This window comes from Oncorhynchus tshawytscha, linkage group LG06 (assembly GCF_018296145.1).
Source record: "Oncorhynchus tshawytscha isolate Ot180627B linkage group LG06, Otsh_v2.0, whole genome shotgun sequence".
NCBI lineage: Eukaryota > Metazoa > Chordata > Actinopteri > Salmoniformes > Salmonidae > Oncorhynchus > Oncorhynchus tshawytscha.
The window spans coordinates 13470428-13488495 of NC_056434.1; the positions used below are offsets into that span (position 1 = coordinate 13470428).

The 18068-nt window shown below is 48.1% G+C and overlaps 1 protein-coding gene across 6 annotated transcripts in view; it reads right to left on the reverse strand.

Annotated features, from left to right (window-relative positions):
• LOC112252062 (nuclear factor 1 A-type) overlaps positions 1–18068 on the reverse strand; it is a 357068-nt gene that overhangs the window by 71037 nt on the left and 267963 nt on the right. For all 6 annotated transcript variants that reach the window (XM_042322993.1, XM_042322995.1, XM_042322994.1 and 3 more), the window contains exon 6: positions 9307–9434. In XM_042322993.1, coding sequence (XP_042178927.1) covers positions 9307–9434 — 128 coding nt within the window. The remainder of the gene's footprint in view (positions 1–9306; positions 9435–18068) is intronic.

An 18068-nucleotide genomic window follows, 5' to 3' on the forward strand; every position in this document is an offset into this window, starting at 1 on the left:
TCTCCTCTTTAACGAAAACAAACACTCCCCCTCCACACACACACTCACAGGCTCACACACACACGGACACACACTGTCGTCTACCTGTAAGGTATAAGGCCTAAGGTGTGCTCTGTAAAAGCTTTGCCTTTTTATTAGGAGAATAAGGAGCGTTCTACTGTGACATTGTCTGAGAAAGGTGTGTCTCTTCTCTCCTTATGTGTTCTCTCTCTGCACTGTAAGGCTATATATATATATATATATATATATATATATATATATATATATATACATATATACAGTACCAGTCAAAAGTTTGGACACACCTACTCATTCAAGGGTTTTTCTTTATTTTGACTATTTTCAACATTGTAGAATACTAGTGAAGACATCAAAAGTATGAAATAACACACATTTTTTAACTTTATTTAACCAGGTATGCTAAATGAGAACATGTCCTCATTTGCAACTGCGACCTGGCCAAGATAAAGCATAGCAATTCGACACATACAACAACACAGAGTTACACATGGAATAAACAAAACATAGTCAATAATACAGTAGAACAAAAGAAAACAAAAAGTCTATATACAGTGAGTGCAAATGAGGTAAGATAAGGGAGTTAAGGCAATAAATAGGCCATGGTGGCGAAGTAATTACAATATAGCAATTAAACACTGGAATGGTAGGATGTGCAGAAGATGAGGGTGCGAAGGAGCAAGATAAATAAATCAATACAGTATGGGGATGTTGGATGGGCTATTTACAGATGGGCTATGTACAGGTGCAGTGATCTGTTAGCTGCTCTGACAGCTGGTACTTAAAGCTAGTGAGGGAGATATGAGTCTTCAGCTTCAGAGATTTTTGCAGTTTGTTCTAGTCATTGGCAGCAGAGAACTGTAAGGAAAGACGACCAAAGGAGGAATTGGCTTTGGGGGTGACCAGTGAGATATACCTGCTGGAGCGCGCGAGCTACGAGTGGGTGCTGCTATGGTGACCAGTGAGCTGAAATAAGGTGGGGCTTTACCTAGCAGAGACTTGTAGATGACCTGTAGCCAGTGGATTTGGCAACGAGTATGAAGCGAGAGCCAACCAACGAGAGCGTACAGGTCACAATGGTGGGTAGTGTATGGGACTTTGGTGACAAAACGGATAGCACTGTGATAGACTGCATCCAGTTTGTTGAGTAGGGTGTTGGAGGCAATTTTATAGATGACATCACCGAAGTCGAGGATCGGTAGGATGGTCAGTTTTATGAGGGTATGTTTGGCAGCATGAGTGAAGGATGTTTGTTGCGATATAGGAAGCCAATTCTAGATTTAATTTTGGATTGGAGATGCTTAATGTGAGTCTGGAAGGAGAGTTTACAGTCTAACCAGACACCTAGGTATTTGTAGTTGTCCACGTATTCTAAGTCAGAGCCGTCCAGAGTAGTGATGCTGGACGGGCGAGCAGGTGCGGGCAGTGATCGGTTGAATAGCATGCATTTAGTTTTACTTGCGTTTAAGAGCAGTTGGAGGCCACGGAAGGAGAGTTGTATGGCATTGAAGCTCGTCTGGAGGTTAGTTAACACAGTGTCCAAAGAGGAGCCAGAAGTATAGAGAATGGTGTCGTCTGCGTAGAGGTCTATCAGATAATCACCAGCAGCAAGAGCAACATCATTGATGTATACAGTGAAGAGAGTCGGCCCGAGGTTTGAACCCTGTGGCACCCCCAAAGAGACTGGCAGAGGTCCGGACAACAGTCCCTCAGATTTGACACACTGAACTCTATCAGAGAAGTACTTGGGAAACCAGGCGAGGGAATATTTTGAGAAACCAAGGCTGTCAAGTCTGCCAATAAGAATGTGGTGATTGACAGAGTCGAAAACCTTGGCCAGGTCGATGAATACGGCTGCACAGTAATGTCTCTTATCGATGGCGGATATGATGTCATTTAGGACCTTGAGTGTGGCTGAGGTGCACCCATGACCAGCTCTGAAACGGGATTGCATAGCGGAGAAGGTATGGTGGGATTCGAAATGGTCGGTAAACTGTTTGTTAACTTGGCTTTCGAAGACCTTAGAAAGACAGGGTAGGATAGATATAGGTCTGTAGCAGTTTGGGTCTAGAGTGTCTCCCCTTTGAAGAGGGGGATGACTGCGGCAGCTTTCCAATCTTTGGGAATCTCACACGATACGAAAGAGAGGTTGAACAGGCTAGTAATAGGGGCTGCAACAATTTCGGCAGAACATTTTAGAAAGAGATGGTCCAGATTGTCTAGCCCGGCTGATATGTAGGGGTTCAGATTTTGCAGCTCTTTCAGAACATCAGCTTTCTGGATTTGGGTAAAGGAGAAATGGTGGGGGCTTTGGCGGGTTTCTGTGAAGGGTGCCGGGCAGTTGACCGGGGTAGGGGTAGCCAGGTGGAAAGCATGGCCATTCGTAGAGAAATGCTTATTGAAATTCTAAATTATAGTGGATTTATCAGTGGTGACAGTGTTTCCTAGCCTCAGTGTAGTTGGCAGCTGGGAGGAGGTGCTCTTATTCTCCATGGACTTTACAGCATCCCAGAACTGTTTTGAGTTAGTACTACAGAATGCAAATTTCTGTTTGAAAAAGCTAGCCTTAGCTTTCCTAACTGCCTGTGTATAGTTGTTCCTAACTTCCCTGAAAAGTTGCATATCACGGGGGCTGTTCGATGCTAATGCAGAACGCCACAGGATGGTTTTGTGCTGGTCAAGGGCAGACAGGTCTGGAGTGAACCAAGGTCTATATCTATTCCTAGTTCTACATTTTTTGAATGGGGCATGCTTATTTAAGATGGTGAGGAAGGCACTTTTAAAGAATAGCCAGGCATCATCTACTGACGGGATGAGGTCAATGACATTCCAGGATACCTCGGCCAGGTCGATTAGAAAGGCCTGCTCGCTAAAGTGTTTTAGGGAGCGTTTGACAGTGATGAGGGGTGGTCGTTTGGTCGCAGACCCATTACGGATGCAGGCAATGAGGCAGTGATCGCTGAGATCTTGATTGAAAACAGCAGAGGTGTATTTGGAGGGCGAGTTAGTTAGGATGACATCTATGAGGGTGTCCGTGTTTACGGATCTGGAGTTGTACCTGGTAGGTTCATTAATAATTTGTGTGAGATTGAGGGCATCAAGCTTGGATTGTAGGATGGCCGGGTTGTTAAGCATGTCCCAGTTTAGGTCACCTAGTAGCACAAGCTCAGAAGATAGATGGGGGGCAATCAATTCACATATGGTGTCGAGGGTACAGCTGGGGGCAGAGGGAGGTCTATAGCAAGAGGCAACAGTGAGAGACTTGTTTCTGGGAAGGTGAATTTTTAGAAGTAGAAGCTTGAATTGTTTGGGTACAGACATAGATAGCCTGCAGAATTCTGTATTACTATCTTTGCAGTAGATTGCAACACCGGCCCCTTTCGCAGGTCTATCTTGGCAGAAAATGTTATAGTGAGCAATGGAGATTTCATGGTTTTTGGTGGTTTTCCTAAGCCAGGATTCAGACACGGCTAAGACATCCGGGTTAGCAGAGTGTGCTAAAGCAGTGAGTAAAACAAATTTAGGGAGTAGGCTTCTAATGTTAACATGCATGAAACCAAGGCTTTTACGGTTACAGAAGTCAACAAATGAGAGCACCTGGGAAGTGGGAGTGGAGCTAGGCACTGCAGGACCTGGATTAACCTCTACATCACCAGAGGAACAAAGAAGAAGTAGGATAAGGGTACGGCTAAAGGCTATAAGAACTGGCCGTCTAGCACGTTCGGAACAGAGAGTAAAAGGAGCAGGTTTCTGGGCACGATAGCATAGATTCAAGGCATAGTGTACAGACAAAGGTAAGGTAGGATGTGAGTACATTGGAGGTAAACCTAGGCATTGAGTAATGATGAGAGAGATATAATCTCTAGAGACGTTTAAACCAGGTGATGTCATTACATATGTAGGAGGTGGGACAACATGGTTGGTTTGAGTTTGAGTTTATTTTTATTTTTACAGGGACAGTGCACATTAATCAACGTTTCAGCAAAAGTGCACCCTCAAGTGCAGTTCAACCGCAGTCCCTGGTCAGGTTATTAAAAACAATTACAATATAGACAATAGCAACATAGAACAAGCAAGACATAGCAACATAGGACAAGCAAGACATAGCATACAGACAGAGCAACATAGGACAAGCAAGACATAGCATACAGACAGAGCAACATAGAACAAAAAGCAGCAAGACAAAATTCATAAAAGCAACAAAGTGTTTCCACACCTCACAAGCTACAGACAACAGACAACATGGAGAGCGGCAACACACAGCTAGGGACCATGTTCACAAATCTGATTGACCTTTAGCCATGTCTTCAAGCATTTTGTGAAAGTGTGATATGTGGTGCAGTTATGTGTGTCTGATGGCAGTATATTCCAGACAAGGCATATTGAGCAGGGCTAGAGGATCTACAGTGAAATAAGACAGTAATCACTAACCAGGACAGTAATAATATTGATATTAGAGAGAGGCATGCGTAACCAAGTGAACATACTGGTCCAGTGAGTGATTGGGCTGACTGGGAATAAGGCGATTCAGACAGTTAGCAGGCCGATGCTAACACGCAAACAGTTAGTAGGACGGGGCTAAACAAGCTAGCAGTTAGCAGACCGGGGCTGGCAAGCTAGCATTTAGCAGACCGGGGCTAGCAATTTAGCCTTTGGGGGTAAGTCTGTTTTTGCCACTTCGTACAGTGACGTCGATAGACCAGTCGTGGAGTTAGTAGGGTTCCAAGTAGCTCTAGGTAGCTAGCAGGCCTAGCAGGTTAGCAGAATGTGCCTTCAGCGGGCGTTGCGCCTGAGGGGCCTGTTAGAATCCTCGCGCAGATTATGTCGGTATTCCAGTCGTAGAGGATCGGTGGGGTTCCGTGCCCCGTACCGGCAGTAGAAGGGGTCCAGATATTGTACCCCAGGAGTGAGCCGGGTGATGGGTCTAGCATGGGCTAGCCCCAGGCTAGCTGGTGCTAGCTCCGGGACGGAAACGTTAGCCAGGAGTAGTCAACCAGGGTTGCAGTTAGCTAGCTGTGATGATCCAGATGAAAAGGTTCAGAGTTTGTGGTAGGAATCCAGGGATATGGAGAGAAAAATAGGTCCGGTATGCTCTGGTTTGAAACGCGTTGTACGAACTGGCGAGAGCTTTCCGAGCTAAAGGATAGCTGATGACCGCTAGCAGTGGTTGGTAGCTAGTTAGCCGATAGCTGGTAGCTAGTTAGCTAGCTAGCTTCAGTTGAGGTATTCCAGTTTGGAGGTAAATAGAAATACTTTAGAAAAAAAAAATAGATCCACACCACATTGGTTGAGGCGGGTTGCAGGGGAGTATTTTGAAGTTGAGGTTTAGGAAAAATATTAAAAAGAACATGAAGAAAAATATATATACACATGGGACGAGACAAGACAAAGACGTCTGACTGCTACGCCATCTTGGATTCAGGAATGGAATCATGTATTACATGGAATCATGTATTAAACAAAAAAGTGTGAAACAAATTTTAAATTGTTCAAAGTAGTCACCCTTTGCCTTGATGACGGCTTTGCACACTCTTGGCATTCTCTCAATCAGCTTCATGAGGTAGTCACCTGGAATGCATTTCAATTAACAGGTGCGTCTTGTTAAAAGTTAATTCGTGGAATTTCTTTCCTTCTTAATGTGTTTGAGCAAATCAGTTGTGTTGTGACAAGGTAGGGGTGGTATACAGAAGATAGCCCTATTTGCTAAAAGACCAAGTCCATTTTATGGCAAAAACAGTTCAAATAAGCAAAGAGAAATGACAGTCCATCATTAGTTGAAGCATGAAGGTTAGTCAATGTTTCTTCAAATGCAGTCGCAAAAACCATGAAGCGCTATGATGTAACTGGCTCTCATGAGGACCGTCACAGGAAAGGAAGACCCAGAGTTACCTCTGCTGCAGAGGATACGTTCATTAGAGTTACCTACTGCAGAGGATACGTTCATTAGAGTTACCTGGCTCTCATGAGGACCGCTACAGGAAAGGAAGACCCAGAGTTACCTCTGCTGCAGAGGATAAGTTCATTAGAGTTACCTACTGCAGAGGATACGTTCATTAGAGTTACCTGGCTCTCATGAGGACCGCTACAGGAAAGGAAGACCCAGAGTTACCTCTGCTGCAGAGGATAAGTTCATTAGAGTTACCTGGCTCTCATGAGGACCGCTACAGGAAAGGAAGACCCAGAGTTACCTCTGCTGCAGAGGATAAGTTCAGTTACCTGGCTCTTGAGGACCTCACAGGAAAGGAAGACCCAGAGTTACCTCTGCTCAGAGGATAAGAGAGACCTGGCTCTCATGAGGACCGCCACAGGAAAGGAAGACCCAGAGTTACCTCTGCTGCAGAGGATAAGTTCATTAGAGTTACCTGGCTCTCATGAGGACCGTCACAGGAAAGGAAGACCCAGAGTTACCTCTGCTGCAGAGGATAAGTTCATTAGAGTTACCTGGCTCTCATGAGGACCGTCACAGGAAAGGAAGACCCAGAGTTACCTCTGCTGCAGAGGATAAGTTCATTAGAGTTACCTGGCTCTCATGAGGACCGCCACAGGAAAGGAAGACCCAGAGTTACCTCTGCTGCAGAGGATAAGTTCATTAGAGTTACCTGGCTCTCATGAGGACCGCTACAGGAAAGGAAGACCCAGAGTTACCTCTGCTGCAGAGGATAAGTTCATTAGAGTTACCTCTGCTGCAGAGGATAAGTTCATTAGAGTTTACTGCACCTCAGAAATTGGAGACCAAATAAATTCTTCACATAGTTCAAGTAACAGACAGATCTCAACATCAACTGTTCAGAGGAGACTGGTTGAATCAGGCCTTCATGGTCGAACTTCTACAAAGAAACCACTACTAACGGACACCAATAAGAAGAAGAGACTTGATTGGGCTAAGAAACATGAGCAATGGAAATTAGACCGGTGGAAATCTGTACTTTGGTCTAACGATTTTTGGTTCCAACCGCCATGTCTTTGTGACACGCAGAGTAGGTGAACGGATGATGCCTGCATTTGTAGTTCCCACTGTGAAGCTTGGAGGAAGTGGTGTGATGGTGCTTTGCTGGTGACACTGTCTGTGATTTATTTAGAATTCAAGGCACACTGAACTAGCATGGCTACCACAGCATTTTACAGTGATATGCCATCCCATCTGTTTTGTGCATAGTGGGACTATAATTTGATTTTCAACATGACAATGACCCAACTCACCTCCAGGCTGTCTAAGGGCTATTTCACCAAGAAGTAGAGTGATGGAGTGCTGCATCAGATGTACTGGCCTCCACAATCACCTGCCCTCAACCCAATTGAGACGGTCTGGGATGAGTTGGACCGCAGAGTGAAGAAATAAGCAGGCAACAAGTGCTCAACATATGTGGGAAATCCGTCAAGACTGTTGGAAGCTGGTTGAGAGAATGCCAAGACTGTTGGAAGCTGGTTGAGAGAATGCCAAGAGTGTTGGAAGCTAGTTGAGAGAATGCCAAGAGTGTTGGAAGCTGGTTGAGAGAATGCCAAGAGTGTTGGAAGCTGGTTGAGAGAATGCCAAGAGTGTTGGAAGCTGGTTGAGAGAATGCCAAGAGTGTTGGAAGCTGGTTGAGAGAATGCCAAGAGTGTTGGAAGCTGGTTGAGAGAATGCCAAGAGTGTTGGAAGCTGGTTGAGAGAATGCCAAGACTGTTGGAAGCTGGTTGAGAGAATGCCAAGAGTGTTGGAAGCTGGTTGAGAGAATGCCAAGAGTGTGAAAAGCTGTCATCAAGGCAAAGGGTGGCTACTTTGAAGAATCTCAAATATAAAATATATTTTGATTTAATTAACACCTTTTTGGGTTACTACATGATTCCATATTTGTTTTTTCATAGTTTTTAATGTCTTCACTATTATGTAGAAAATAGTAAAAATAAAGAAAAACACTGGAATGAGTAGGTGTGTCCAAACTTCTGACGGGTACTGTGTACACTGAACCAATATATATATATATTTTTTTCATATATATTTTCATATATATATATATATATATACTGTATTTACACTGAACCAAAATATGTACACAACATGTAAAGTGTCCCTTGTTTCATGAGGTGAAATAAAAGATCCCAGAAATGTCCCAGATGCACAAACAGCTTATTTCTCTCAAATGTTGTGTACAAGGTGTGGCATATCAAGAAGCTGATTAAACAGCATGGTCATTACACAGGTGCACCTTGTGCTGGGCACAATAAAAGGCATAATCAACAGCCTGATCAACTCTATGCGTACGAGATGTGTCGCGCTGCATGAGACAAATGGTGGTCACACCAGATACTGACTGGTTATCTGATCCACACCCCTACCTGTTTTTTTTAAGGTATCTGTGACCATCTATATTCCCAGTCATCTGAAATGCATAGATTAGGGAATAATGAATTTATTTCAATTGACTGATTTCCTTATATGAACTGTAACTCAGTAAAATCTTTGAAATCGTTGCATGTTGCATTTATATTTTAGTTCAGTATAAATAAGAAGGGGAGCAGAGAGTGGAAAAGGTGAGAAGATACAGGAAGACATATAGGAACAGTGTGTGTGTGTTACAGAGTGAAGCCACTGAAGCACCGGAGGAGGACCCTGAGGGATTTACAGCCCACAAGCCTAAGGCATTGCAGAATGACACACACACATACACACACACACATACACACACACACATACACACACACATACACACACACACAAACACACACATGTGAAGAACATTGACACACAGAGGGGTATATACACACACACATACACATCCTGTCATACATATGCACAGGATACAGGGTGTGGAACACACACATACGCCTCTTGGACTATTCCTGCCGGCGCCCTATGTCCCCCCCCCCATGGTTTTCAATGTGTTAGCATTAATGCCATTGTTAATCCCATCATTGTTAATCCCATCAACACAGATGGCCTTTGTAAAAAAGTATATGACGTCGGAAGGTGTTTCTGACCATCCCAGGCATTCTGAAAAATGTGACCATGTGAGATAGAAATGCACAGAAAGATAGACAGGGAAGACACAGGACGCACACGATTCTCACCCTCACATACACAATCCTGCATTTTTACCAGTCACGCACGCAAACAACCCTGCATTCTCACTCTTGACACACACGTTCCCACACACACTCTCCTGTCAGTCCACTTCCTCACCAAACATACTATATGTCTCTAGCAGAGAATAAAAACTGTGTTCAGTCACAGTGCTAAGAGTAGGGAGGGTATCAGGGACAGGGTAAGCGTGTGTTACAGGAGTGTTGGCAGTTTACAGCACAACGTACCAGTTTCCACTTCGTGCCAGCTGCTGGCCTGGCTGCCGCTGCCCGGGGAGCGCCCTTGACCTGGATAGTAGGACTCTTCTCCTGGACTGTCCACCTCGTCCTCCATACACTTGATCCTCTTGGCCGAGCTGGACGGGGACACACACATGGACAGATGGACACACACACACACACACACACACACACACACACACACACAGAGACCAGGGTTAATGTCTGATAGTTAAATGACGTTTTAAGTGCTATACAAAGAACAATCTACAGAAATGTATCTGTCATTTTCAATTTTCAGAAATCCTATATTCAGTTTGATGCAAACTTGCTGTATAGTCTCCATGTGGTTCCACCTGGAACCAGTCAAACACTGTAGCTGTCCCCCAGTCAAAAACTGAAGCTGCCCCCAGTCAAACACTGAAGCTGCCCCCCAGTCAAACACTGAAGCTGTCCCCCAGTCACACACTGAAGCTGTACCCCCAGTCAAACACTGAAGCTGCCCCCCAGTCAAACACTGAAGCTGCCCCCCAGTCAAACACTGAAGCTGTCCCCCCAGTCAAACACTGAAGCTGCCCCCAGTCAAACACTGAAGCTGCCCCCAGTCACACACTGAAGCTGCCCTCCCCCAGTCACACACTGAAGCTGTCCCTCCCCAGTCACACACTGAAGCTGCCCTCCCCAGTCACACACTGAAGCTGCCCTCCCCCAGTCACACACTGAAGCTGCCCTCCCCCAGTCACACACTGAAGCTGCCCCCCGTCACACACTGAAGCTGCCCCCAGTCACACACTGAATCTTGCCCCCCAGTCACACACTGAAGCTCCTCCCCCAGTCACACACTGAAGCTGCCCCCAGTCACACACTGAAGCTCCCCCAGTCACACACTGAAGCTGCCCCCAGTCACACACTGAAGCTGCCCCCAGTCACACACTGAAGCTGCCCCCCTCAGTCACACACTGAAGCTGCCCCCAGTCACACACTGAAGCTGCCCCCCAGTCAAACACTGAAGCTGCCCCCAGTCAAACACTGAAGCTGTCCCCCAGAAACACTGAAGCTGTCCCCCCAGTCAAACACTGAAGCTGTCCCCCAGTCACACACTGAAGCTGTCCCCCAGTCAAACACTGAAGTCCCCCCAGTCAAACACTGAAGCTGTCCCCCAGTCACACACTGAAGCTGTCCCCCAGTCAAACACTGAAGCTGCCCCCAGTCAAACACTGAAGCTGCCCCCCAGTCAAACACTGAAGCTATCCCCCAGTCAAACACTGAAGCTGCCCCCAGTCAAACACTGAAGCTGCCCCCCCCAGTCACACACTGAAGCTGCCCTCCCGCCAGTCACACACTGAAGCTGCCCTCCCCCAGTCACACACTGAAGCTGCCCCCCGTCACACACTGAAGCTGCCCACCCCAGTCACACACTGAAGCTGCCCCCCCAGTCACACACTGAAGTCACACACTGAAGCTGCCCCCAGTCACACACTGAAGCTGCCCCCCAGTCACAAACACTGAAGCTGCCCCCAGTCAAACACTGAAGCTGCCCCCAGTCAAACACTGAAGCTGTCCCCCCAGTCAAACACTGAAGCTGTCCCCCCAGTCAAACACTGAAGCTGTCCCCCAGTCACACACTGAAGCTGCCCTCCCCCAGTCAAACACTGAAGCCCCCTCAAACACCTATTCCCCCAGTCAAACACTGAAGCTGCCCCCCCCAGTCACACACTGAAGCTGCCCCCAGTCACACACTGAAGCTGCCCCCCAGTCAAACACTGAAGCTGCCCCCCAGTCAAACACTGAAGCTGCCCCCCAGTCAAACACTGAAGCTGCCCCCAGTCACACACTGAAGCTGCCCCCCGCCAGTCACACACTGAAGCTGCCCCCCAGTCACACACTGAAGCTGCCCCCCGTCACACACTGAAGCTGCCCCCCCAGTCACACACTGAAGCTGCCCCCAGTCACACACTGAAGCTCCCCCAGTCACACACTGAAGCTGCCCCCCAGTCAAACACTGAAGCTGCCCCCCAGTCAAACACTGAAGCTGTCCCCCAGTCAAACACTGAAGCTCCCCCCAGTCAAACACTGAAGCTGTCCCCCAGTCACACACTGAAGCTGTCCCCCAGTCACACACTGAAGCTGCCCTCCCCCAGTCACACACTGAAGCTGCCCTCCCCCCAGTCACACACTGAAGCTGCCCCCCAGTCACACACTGAAGCTTGCCCCCAGTCAAACACTGAAGCTGCTCCCCCAGTCACACACTGAAGCTGCCCCCAGTCACACACTGAAGCTCCCCCAGTCACACACTGAAGCTGCACCCCCAGTCAAACACTGAAGCTGCCCCCCGTCACACACTGAAGCTGCCCCCCAGTCACACACTGAAGCTGCCCCCCAGTCACACACTGAAGCTGCCCCCAGTCACACACTGAAGCTGCCCCCAGTCAAACACTGAAGCTATCCCCCCAGTCAAACACTGAAGCTGTCCCCCCAGTCAAACACTGAAGCTGCCCCCCAGTCAAACACTGAAGCTGTCCCCCAGTCACACACTGAAGCTGTCCCCCAGTCAAACACTGAAGCTCCCCCCCAGTCAAACACTGAAGCTGCCCCCCAGTCAAACACTGAAGCTGCCCCCAGTCAAACACTGAAGCTGCCCCCAGTCAAACACTGAAGCTGTCCCCCAGTCACACACTGAAGCTGTCCCCCAGTCAAACACTGAAGCTGCCCCCAGTCCAGTCAAACACTGAAGCTGCCCCCCAGTCAAACACTGAAGCTGTCCCCCCAGTCAAACACTGAAGCTGCCCCCCAGTCACACACTGAAGCTGCCCTCCCCCAGTCACACACTGAAGCTGCCCTCCCCCAGTCACACTGAAGCCAGTCACACACTGAAGCTGCCCATCCCAGTCACACACTGAAGCTGCCCCCCCCAGTCACACACTGAAGCTGCCCCCCCAGTCACACACTGAAGCTGCCCCCATCAAACACTGAAGCTGTCCCCCCAGTCAAACACTGAAGCTGCCCCCAGTCACACACTGAAGCTGTCCCCCAGTCACACACTGAAGCTGTCCCCCAGTCAAACACTGAAGCTGCCCCCCCAGTCACACACTGAAGCTGTCCCCCCCCAGTCAAACACTGAAGCTGCCCCCCAGTCAAACACTGAAGCTGTCCCCCCAGTCACACACTGAAGCTGCCCCCAGTCAAACACTGAAGCTGCCCCCCAGTCAAACATTGAAGCTGTCCCCCCAGTCAAACACTGAAGCTGCCCCCCAGTCAAACACTGAAGCTGTCCCCCCAGTCACACACTGAAGCTGCCCTCCCCCAGTCACACACTGAAGCTGCCCTCCCCCAGTCACACACTGAAGCTGCCCCCCCGTCAACACTGAAGCTGCCCCCCAGTCCCCCCAGTCAAACACTGAAGTCCCCCAGTCAAACACTGAAGCTGACCCCCAGTCAAACACTGAAGCTGCCCCCCAGTCAAACACTGAAGCTGCCCCCAGTCAAACACTGAAGCTGTCCCCCAGTCACACACTGAAGCTGTCCCCCAGTCAAACACTGAAGCTGCCCCCCAGTCAAACACTGAAGCTGCCCCCCAGTCAAACACTGAAGCTGTCCCCCCAGTCAAACACTGAAGCTGCCCCCAGTCACACACTGAAGCTGCCCTCCCCCAGTCACACACTGAAGCTGCCCTCCCCCAGTCACACACTGAAGCTGCCCCCCCGTCACACACTGAAGCTGCCCATCCCAGTCACACACTGAAGCTGCCCCCCAGTCACACTGAAGCCCCCCCCAGTCAGCTGCCCCCCATCACACTGAAGCTGTCCCCCAGTCAAACACTGAAGCTGCCCCCCCAGTCAAACACTGAAGCTGCCCCCAGTCAAACACTGAAGCTGTCCCCCAGTCACACACTGAAGCTGTCCCCCAGTCAAACACTGAAGCTGCCCCCCAGTCAAACACTGAAGCTGTCCCCCAGTCAAACACTGAAGCTGCCCCCCCAGTCAAACACTGAAGCTGTCCCCCCAGTCACACACTGAAGCTGCCCTCCCCCAGTCAAACACTGAATCTGCCCCCCAGTCAAACATTGAAGCTGTCCCCCAGTCAAACACTGAAGCTGCCCCCAGTTAAACACTGAAGCTGTCCCCCCAGTCACACACTGAAGCTGCCCTCCCCCAGTCACACACTGAAGCTGCCCTCCCCCAGTCACACACTGAAGCTGCCCCCCGTCACACACTGAAGCTGCCCCCAGTCACACACTGAAGCTCCCCCAGTCACACACTGAAGCTGCCCCCAGTCACACACTGAAGCCCCCCCCAGTCACACACTGAAGCTGCCCCCCAGTCACACACTGAAGCTGCCCCCCAGTCACACACTGAAGCTGCCACCCCCAGTCACACACTGAAGCTGCCCCCAGTCACACACTGAAGCTGCCCCCCAGTCAAACACTGAAGCTGCCCCCCAGTCAAACACTGAAGCTGCCCCCAGTCAAACACTGAAGCTGCCCCCCCCAGTCAAACACTGAAGCTGTCCCCCAGTCAAACACTGAAGCTGCCCCCCCCGTCACACACTGAAGCTGCCCCCCAGTCAAACACTGAAGCTGCCCCCAGTCAAACACTGAAGCTGCCCCCCAGTCAAACACTGAAGCTGTCCCCCAGTCACACACTGAAGCTGTCCCCCAGTCAAACACTGAAGCTGTCCCCCCAGTCAAACACTGAAGCTGTCCCCCCAGTCAAACACTGAAGCTGTCCCCCAGTCACTGAAGCTGTCCCCCCCAGTCAAACACTGAAGCTGTCCCCCAGTCACACACTGAAGCTGTCCCCCAGTCAAACACTGAAGTCCCCCCAGTCAAACACTGAAGCTGCCCCCCAGTCAAACTCTGAAGCTGCCCCCAGTCAAACACTGAAGCTGTCCCCCAGTCACACACTGAAGCTGTCCCCCAGTCAAACACTGAAGCTGCCCCCCCCAGTCAAACACTGAAGCTGCCCCCAGTCAAACACTGAAGCTATCCCCCAGTCAAACACTGAAGCTGCCCCCCAGTCAAACACTGAAGCTGCCCCCAGTCAAACACTGAAGCTGTCCCCCAGTCAAACACTGAAGCTGCCCCCCAGTCAAACACTTAAGCTCTCCCCCAGTCAAACACTTAAGCTCTCCCCCAGTCAAACACTGAAACTCTCCCCCAGTCAAAGACGGACTGTGGTTTGGTGCTGGTGTGTGTACAGTATATCTGTCTCTGTTAGTGAGGCTAAGAGTAGGTCCCAAATGGCACCCCAATTCCCATTATAGTGCACTACTTTTGACCAGGGCCAATACGGGCTCTGGTTAGAAGTAGTGCACTATATAGGTAACAGTGTTCCACTTGAGATGCACACTTAGACCAGTGAGTTATTTCCCTTGCCGTGGGTTCTGACATTTATTTGTGAATGTGATGTCTGCTGGTGAGCTTTCCTGGTAATCACGTAATTAGGGCCGAGCGTGTCCACACACTGCCTCCTTGTTCAGACCTGTTTGCTTTGACAGGAAGGAAGGCTGACCGGAGAGAGGGGTGGACTGGTGGTGTATGTGAGCTTTCACACAGACTTGGATATGTGGAGACGCACACACGCACAAATGTGTGTATGGGTACACATGCTCTTGCACACACACACACATACTAGACGGTGTCAGAGGAAGGCCTATAAAATTGTCAGACTCCAGTCACCCAAATCATAGACTGTTCTCTCTGCTACTTCACGGAAAGCGGTACCGGAGCGCCAAGTCTAGAACCAAAAGGCTCCATGACACAGCTTCTACCCCCAAGTCATAAGACTGCTGAACAATTCATCAAATGGCCACACGGACTATTTACATTGTTTTTACACTGCTGCTACTCACTGTTTATTATCTATGAATAGTCACTTTACAAATTACCTCAACTAACCTGTACCCCTGCACATTGACTCAGTACCAGTACCCCCCGTATATAGCCTCGCTATTATGTCATTTTCTTGTGTTACTTTTTGATTTAATTAAATTTTTAACTTTAGTATATTTAGTAAATATTTTATTAACTCTATTTCTTGAACAGCATTGTTGGTTAAGGGCTTGTAAGTAAGCATTTCACGTTAAGGTCTACACCTGTTATATTTGGCTATGTGAAAAATAACTTTTGATTTGATTTGATATGCAAACACATGCGTATTTAACATGCGCAAGTTTAACCATAGCGCAGAATATATGTGTGTGCAGAAGTCGGATCTTAATATGACCCATTCCGTCGCAGGAGGAAAATCATTTAAATAGATATTTAATGTATAATTCGCCAGGGAGCAGCTGGATGCGGTGTTTGTAGGCTATACAATGCAGTGCCGTCCCGAGGGGGCTATGGTTTGGGGAAGGCTCTGCAAACCATCCCACCTCATACCATCCAGTATTCTCAGGGCTTCCTAGAGCATTGTGAACTAGTGCAGTGGTCTGAGCAGCATGTTAGGCTCCAAGCATCACGACTTCTAGCCCAGTACTGGAAAATCATTTTGTATGAAACCGATGTTGGTGTCCTGGCTTATTGTTTTATTTGTTTCCTGTTTATCCAACAGTGTCTGGTAATTTCCTATCAACATCAGTGTCTGGTCATTTCCTATCAACATCAGTGTCTGGTCATTTCCTATCAACATCAGTGTCTGGTCATTTCCTATCAACATCAGTGTCTGGTCATTTCCTATCAACATCAGTGTCTGGTCATTTCCTATCAACATCAGTGTCTGGTCATTTCCTATCAACATCAGTGTCTGGTCATTTCCTATCAACATCAGTGTCTGGTCATTTCCTATCAACATCAGTGTCTGGTCATTTCCTATCAACATCAGTGTCTGGTCATTTCCTATCAACATCAGTGTCTGGTCATTTCCTATCAACATCAGTGTCTGGTCATTTCCTATCAACATCAGTGTCTGGTCATTTCCTATCAACATCAGTGTCTGGTCATTTCCTATCAACATCAGTGTCTGGTCATTTCCTATCAACATCAGTGTCTGGTCATTTCCTATCAACATCAGTGTCTGGTCATTTCCTATCAACATCAGTGTCTGGTCATTTCCTATCAACATCAGTGTCTGGTCATTTCCTATCAACATCAGTGTCTGGTCATTTCCTATCAACATCAGTGTCTGGTCATTTCCTATCAACATCAGGGGGAAAATAATCCTGGACTGTCCATATTTTAAATGTGTAACTACATCAAGTCAATCAGGGTATCAAAATATTTGTGTCAAAAGGGCATAGGCCGGAATCAAACCCACGCCAAACCCACGCCGACAAGCTAGGACTGTATGTGCCCTAACTAACAGCGAGATTGAACCCACTTTTGAGTTAAGGATACACTTCTAGCCCAGTGGAGGCCGATATCTGTCTTGTCTTATTTAGCTACAGTGGGGAGAACAAGTATTTGATACACTGACGATTTTGCAGGTTTTAATACTTACAAAGCATGTAGAGGTCTGTAATTTTTATCATAGGTACACTTCAACTGTGAGAGACGGAATCTAAAACAAAAATCCCGAAAATCACACTGTATGATTTTTAAGTAATTAATTAGCATTTTATTGCATGACATAAGTATCTGATACATCAGAAAAGCAGAACTTAATATTTGGTACAGAAACCTTTGTTTGCAATTACAGAGATCATACGTTTCCTGTAGTTCTTGACCAGGTTTGCACACACTGCAGCAGGGATTTTGGCCCACTCCTCCATACAGACCCTTCTCCAGATCCTTCAGGTTTCTGGGCTGTCGCCGGGCAATACGGACTTTCAGCTCCCTCCAAATATTTTCTATTGGGTTCAGGTCTGGAGACTGGCTAGGCCACTCCAGGACCTTGAGATGCTTCTTACGGAGCCACTCCTTAGTTGCCCTGGCTGTGTGTTTCAGGTCATTGTCATGCTGGAATACCCAATGCTCTTACTGAGGGAAGAAGGTTGTTGGCCAAGATCTCGCGATACATGGCCCCATCCATCCTCCCCTCAATACGGTGCAGTCGTCCTGTCCCCTTTGCAGAAAAGCATCCCCAAATAATGATGTTTCCACCTCCATGCTTCACGGTTGGGATGATGTTCTTGGGGTTGTACTCATCCTTCTTCTTCCTCCAAACACGGCGAGTGGAGTTTAGACCAAAAAGCTCTATTTTTTTCTCATCAGACCACATGACCTTCTCCCATTCCTCTTCTGGATCATCCAGATGGTCATTGGTAAACTTCAGATGGGCCTGGACATGTGCTGGCTTGAGCAGGGGGACCTTGCGTGCACTGCAGGATTTTAATCCATGACGGCGTAGTGTGTTACTAATGGTTTTCTTTGAGACTGTGGTCCCAGCTCTCTTCAGGTCATTGACCAGGTCCTGCCGTGTAGTTCTGGGATGATCCCTCACCTTCCTCATGATCATTGATGCCCCACGAGGTGAGATCTTGCATGGAGCCCCAGACCGAGGGTGATTGACTGTCATCTTGAACTTCTTCCATTTTCTAATAATTGCGCCAACAGTTGTTGCCTTCTCACCAAGCTGCTTGCCTATTGTCCTGTAGCCCATCCCAGCCTTGTGCAGGTCTACAATTGTATCCCTGATGTCCTTACACAGCTCTCTGGTCTTGGCCATTGTGGAGAGGTTGGAGTCTGTTTGATTGGGTGTGGACAGGTGTCGTTTATACAGGTAACGAGTTCAAACAGGTGCAGTAAATACAGGTAATGAGTGGAGAACAGGAGGGCTTCTTAAAGAAAAACTAACAGGTCTGTGAGAGCCGGAATTCTTACTGGTTGGTAGGTG